Source organism: Mytilus edulis, chromosome 9 (genome assembly GCF_963676685.1).
Source record: "Mytilus edulis chromosome 9, xbMytEdul2.2, whole genome shotgun sequence".
Lineage (NCBI taxonomy): Eukaryota > Metazoa > Mollusca > Bivalvia > Mytilida > Mytilidae > Mytilus > Mytilus edulis.
Genome location: NC_092352.1, coordinates 10719892 through 10726263, shown reverse-complemented (window position 1 = coordinate 10726263; position 6372 = coordinate 10719892). Strand labels below are relative to the sequence as shown.

Genomic DNA, 6372 nt, shown 5'->3' with positions numbered 1-6372 from the left:
TATTCTCGTTGAAGGCCATACGATGACCTATAATTGCTTTTCACATCCTATGAACTCTGGTGAATAGTTGTCTCCTTTCATAGAGTGATATATGACACCATGCAAACAAAGTATCACTGAAAAATGACTAGTAAATGTATAAAACACAATATGTACGTGTTCAATCAATGTGGAATGACTAATCAAAATTGAATAATGTTAAAAGAAATTTTTTTAAGCAATCACAGACTAGGTAACCTCGATAGGTTTCGGACGTACCGTGATTCAAGCTCTTGCCTCTGAAGACTCGGGTAGGATTGAGTCCAATTTACACATTAAAATGATATCAGGAATAGCAAAAACAATATTAGACAGTACAATATACCACCCTCATAATTCAGACTCCTCCAAAAGCGCCATTCATGAACTTATAAAGAATAACCAAACAACGAACAATAATGGTCCAGGTACAAGCTAAATGTCTTCGGTTTAAACCACTTTTTTGGCGCACAAACTAATTACCTCTCGAAAACAGATATAACACCGCCAATGGCAAAATCAAAAGCTCAAACACCAGTGGCGGATCCAGAACTTTTTGTAAAAGGAGGGGGTGATAACTGACCTAAAATGGGCCCTCTCCAGTCACACTTTAGTCATTCCCTATATAATCAACAAAAATTTTCTCACAAAAGGGAGGCCCAGGCTACCCCCCCCCCCCCCCCCCCCCCCCCCCTGGTCAATCTATGAACACATCAAACGAATGGATAACAACTATCATAAAAAAACGATTGCTTGCGTAGTGCTGATAAGTTTTTTTTTACCGATATTCAACAAATTTAAATAACTTTGCAGCATAAGTTATATTTACCAGATACATTGACAAGTATTATTATGACTGACACGAAACATTGACCAGAAACAAGACAAGTGATAAATAACGAAGAAGAACAAAGGGGAAGATATGATTACATTAATGTAGCCACTGAAAAAGCAAAAACAATGTTTACTTATTCGATGTCTGTAAAATTTATGTATTCCTTTCGCATGAATAAACTAGTTACTTTAATCTGGAATCTTCTTTAGTGCAGGCAGGTTATTTGTAATGTCATCCATCATCTTGAAATTTGAGTATTTGACGTTAACACTATTCTGAGCAAACTAAACATGACAAACATGAACAAGAGATTTACCCAAACAGATATTGTAAACACATTTTAAAACAGTTTTGTAAAAACACATTTTAGGATAAATCTCTTGCTTGAGTGAGACTCAAAATGCGACTATTTTCACAGTTATTTCTATATTTGAGCTAATTGTAAGTAGTTTGAAGCTCTTATGCCAATTTAACCACATTCATCAATCTGAAATATAATGGTTCATAGATTTATAATACTTTTTGATTAAGAATTAAGGTGCAAAGACGTGGACTTATCATACCTTTTCCTTTCCCTTCTAAATTGATTTTTTTATTAGAATGACAGTATCACATTTTAGATATTGAACATAAGATGAATACAAGCTGCATCTGTTACACAGAAATATCATCACTTATTGAAGAATACACCCCATTGTGGTCAATAGCTCGTACCAAAAAGAACAGATTGAGGTTTGATTTACTTTTCAGTTTCTCAGTAAGCAGTATATTGATAAAAGTGTTTTTTGTTTCCTGCCACTGGATGACATCAGCGCCACCTTGTGTAGTTCCAACAGATACTTCATATACCAGACTGCCAGCGTTAATAAAACAGTCACTCCAGTTGATTATTATCTCATCGTCCTTTTTTACTGTAGAAAGTTTAGACCCATCTGTTTAAAAGACAAATATGATACATAGATTAGTAAACACTTGTTTTTAATAATAAACAAGTAAAATAATAATAATAAAAAAAACATGTACCGCGAAATTTTCCAAAGCATATAAATTAATCATCGATCTTTAAAAGGCTTTATGTTGATAATCCTTAGTTTTTCTGTGTACTTATTTTGACTGATGGTTTTTATGCATGTCAATTTACTCTGATAGGCTTTTGTTTCCACTGATGGTGTTGATACACCATTCCCCACTCTGTCTTTACTTATTTACATATTTGTTTTATCCGTGATTTTAATTGTTTTTTTACCATATTTAAGCACAATAAATGGTGTCTTCTTTTTTTTTTACAACACACTATGATTTTCTTGAGCATAACACATGTTTCTTGATTACCTGAAATTAGGTGTATTGTCACTTTGATAATACACCACATATCCTTTTTTCAGGTATGTATGTAATCAAATGATGAATTTAAAACTTCTCATTAAAAATTAAAATTAGATTTAAATCACGCAAATTCCTTACTTTTAGTCCACTAGCAGCTGTACTGAGCCAGCGGTAGTAAAAATACAAATCCTATGATGGTTTTTTTATATTATTATTTCATGTATTAGAAAGAACATTAAAGAGCAGAATTCTAGTCAAGCGCGTTTTCTTGTAAAACATGATGTAAATTGAAAACGAGTTTAAAATGGAAGATATTAAGATGCTTCTTACAAAATAAGGACTGTGCAATACTCAGTTATTTATTTGATCACGAAATATCATACTCGCTCTGATTCACGGTCACATGACAAAATTATGTCTATGAGCTGATAAACAAAACACTGTCAGTCAATCAGAAGACGCGTTACATCCAAAATTGAAATTAAATTATATTTAATTGCAATTGGTAAATTGACATTTCAACAGACAGTCTGTATGGTACTGATGGAGCAAACCTACCGGTCTTCATGTTCATAAGAAACAAAACTCTCTAGAAAAAGAAAACAAAATCTCTAGCGAAGTTCTCTAATTTTCTTTTCAGACAGAGTCCTGCCACTCACCCACATATACTTACCAACAACAGTAGGGGTTGATGTGTTTACTGTAATATTTGTATAAATTTTACTACTCCGGATATACATAGCATTCATAGCAGCTATACTAGCAGTATATGAGGTATCGGGCAGATCTAAGCCAGTCATCACCATGTAAGATACTTGTTTGTTGATGTCCAAAATGGAGTTCTTTAAATGAATACTTTCGCCATCAAACTGTACCTACAATTTTATTAAGGTTATTGAAATTGTGTATTACTGTTGCTTATTTATAAAAAGTTTACAAAACTAAAATTAAAGACATATACTTTTACCTATCAGAAACTTTTGTTCTGATTTTAAAATTTTAAATTGATAGTTTAATGGATTGTTGGATATTTAAAATCCAGTTGCAAATTTTTCATGCATTTTAAGGACATGAACAAAAAAAACAATAAATTCAATAGGTTGGTCCTTACTCGAATCCGGCCGGGAAGAAGTAGGGGAAAAAATGGACTGCAACTGGAAAATTTGGGTATAGCGGATAGGAACATAAATTTAGCATTCCAACAGGCCATGCACACACGGATCCCTTAGAGTTGTTGCGAGGGTTCTTAACGTGTAGAGAACGTAAAACAATCTCTACGCGAAGCATGATATATTACATTCCTGTTCTGACCGAACGTGACTGCGTACTTTTTCATCACACGAAATCAAAACATTAATTTTCAACAAGGATTTTACAAGGATATCAGAAGAAGACCCAGAGTGACCATATATCGATTGCCCAGTCTACTTTGAGATTAAAACAAATAAAGCCTAATTTGACATCCTTACAATACTAAAACACTTTCACATATAATGATTAAAACATTATAAACTCCTTATTATCGGAAATGTTGAAACAAACCCAGGCCCAAGTTTTCGTAATGAATCGAACGCACCGTCGGTGAATGAAACACAACCACAAGAAAATTTTATATCCATTTGTAGTCTCAACATAAGATCCGTGAGAAATAAACTAAAATTTCTAAATAATTTTTGTGATGAATTTGATATTATTACGTTATCGGAAACACACTTAGATCCCAACATTGCAGATGACGATATAAAACTTGATTCCTTCTCTTCAAATATAGTCCGAAAAGATAGGAACAGCTTTGGTGGTGGTTTACTCATTTATGTCAAAGATGGTATCGGACTCAATCGAATAAATGCACTCGAAACGAAAGAAGACGAATCCCTTTTTGTCAATATCTATGTTAAAGGTCAAAGCTTCTTATTGTGTCACACTTATCGATCGCCTAATTCAGATAATAACTACTGGACACGATTAAATCATGCAATTGGGATGGGTTTGCAGGTCAATGAGAGGATGGTAATAACGGGCGATTTGAACTCTGACTTACTTACTACGCATAATAACAAACTGATTGACACATTAAATTTGTTCAATTTAACCAACGTTATTGAATTACCTACTGGAGTAACGGACCATAGTAGCACTCTGCTAGATCCGATTATTATTAGTGACTCTATGTCATGTTCCTTTTCAAATGTTCTAAAAACTCCATCTGCAATTAGTGATCATGATGCACCTATTGCATTTCTCGAATGTCCAATGTCCGACTTTAAATCTTTTAAAAGAGAAATATGGCTATACGATCGGGCTGATAAATCCAAATTTGCTGAGAAATTAGACGAAATAGACTGGAATACTATGCTTCCCGAAAGAAAATGCATTCCTACTAAAATAGTAACTGTACGACATAATGACAAACACTGGTTCAATAATGACATAAGACGTGAAATTCGAATTCGAGATAGATTAAGAAAAAAAGCGATTAAATATAATTGTGAAAATAATATTATGAAGAACAAAAAACAGAGAAATAAAGTAAATAATATGAAAAAAATCGCCAAAGAAAATTTTGAAACAAATTTGGACTGTCTAATATCGAAACAACCCTCAAACTCAAAAACGTATTGGAAATTGATGAAAACGTTAATTAAATCCAAAAAAGGTTCAGAAACCATACCCCCTCTCCAAAATATTATAAATGATAATGAACTGAATGATACTGTATATGAAGATGAGGAGAAATGTACTTTGTTAAACAAATATTTTAGTATGATTTCAAAGCTAGATGAAGATCATGTTGATTTGCCCGAATTTGATACAAAAACTAATAGTAAGTTTTCAGACATCCAAGTAAATATAAAAGAAATAATAGATAGTATTCAGATATTAGATCCAAACAAAGCATCTGGTCCTGATGTGATCAATCATAAGATGCTAAAGCTGTGTCCAGAAAAGGTAGCAGTTCCGCTCCATATTATATTTAATAAGTCCTTAAGAGAGGGGATATACCCAACTAGCTGGAAGATAGCAAATCTGATACCCATTTTCAAAAAGGGAGACTCATCTCTGCCATCAAATTATAGACCGATATCCTTAATTAGTTGTGTAGGAAAAGTTATGGAAAGAGTTGTGTTTAAGCACTTATACAATCATTTAAAAGCTAATAAATTAATTTATGAGTATCAATCAGGATTTCTCCCTAACAATTCAACTGTTCATCAACTCCTAGAAATATATAATTGCATATTAAACTCCTTGGGAAAAAAAGATATAAACTGTTTTGTATTCTGTGACTTCTCTAAAGCTTTCAACAAAGTTTGGCATAGGGGTCTTATATGTAAAATGAAAGCGTATGGTGTTGACGGAAATGTATTGAATTGGTTTCAGGATTATCTACACGACAGAAAACAGAGAGTAGTATTAAATAACTCGTCTTCTTCCTTCTGTAATGTCTCAGCTGGTGTTCCCCAGGGATCAGTTCTGGGCCCCCTTCTCTTTGTCTTATATATTAATGATATTGCTGATAAGCTTACTTCACTGTGTCGGCTATTTGCTGACGACACATCATTCAATTATTCTGGTAACGACGGACAACAGATTAAATCTGTTATCGATCGCGACTTGAAAGAGCTGGATGTTTGGTCTTCTAAATGGCTTATGTCATTTAACCCAGATAAAACTGAAATTATGATATTTTCCAATATTGAGACTCCAGACCTTAGCTTTTTCTTAAATGGTAAAAATATACCTTTAAGTACATCTCATAAGCACCTGGGAGTTAATTTCAGTAGTGACGCAAAATGAAACAATCATATTGAAAGTATAATTACAAGTGTAAAGAAACACTTAAATGTTCTACGTAAACTTAAATACCGATTATCTCGAAATAATTTAGAAAAACTATACTTAGTTTTTATTCGACCCATTTTTGAATATGCCACGGAAGTGTGGGATAATTGTGGAATAGGCTACTCACATAAATTAGAAAATTTGCAATCAGAGGCCGCAAGAATAGTAACAGGTCTACCAATATTTACAAAAACTGAAACTTTATATTCTGAGGTTGGCTGGGAATCTCTTTTTGAAAGAAGAAGGAGAAGAAAATTACAGATGTTTTATAACATGAACCAAAAGCATGCACCAGAATATTTATGTAATCTTGTACCTCCTTGTGTACAAAGTACAACCAACTACCCGTT

At 33.1% G+C, this 6372-nt stretch overlaps 1 protein-coding gene across 1 annotated transcript in view; it reads right to left on the bottom strand.

The window, feature by feature from the left end:
- Nucleotides 1–902: 902 nt before the first annotated feature.
- The window catches only part of LOC139489504 (uncharacterized), an 81515-nt gene continuing 76045 nt past the window's right edge, over nt 903–6372 (bottom strand). The window contains exons 24-25 of the mRNA XM_071275988.1: nt 2853–3054; nt 903–1785 (exon numbers count right to left, since the gene is read on the bottom strand). Of these exons, the coding sequence (XP_071132089.1) occupies nt 1508–1785; nt 2853–3054 (480 nt within the window). The 3' untranslated portion in view covers nt 903–1507. The remainder of the gene's footprint in view (nt 1786–2852; nt 3055–6372) is intronic.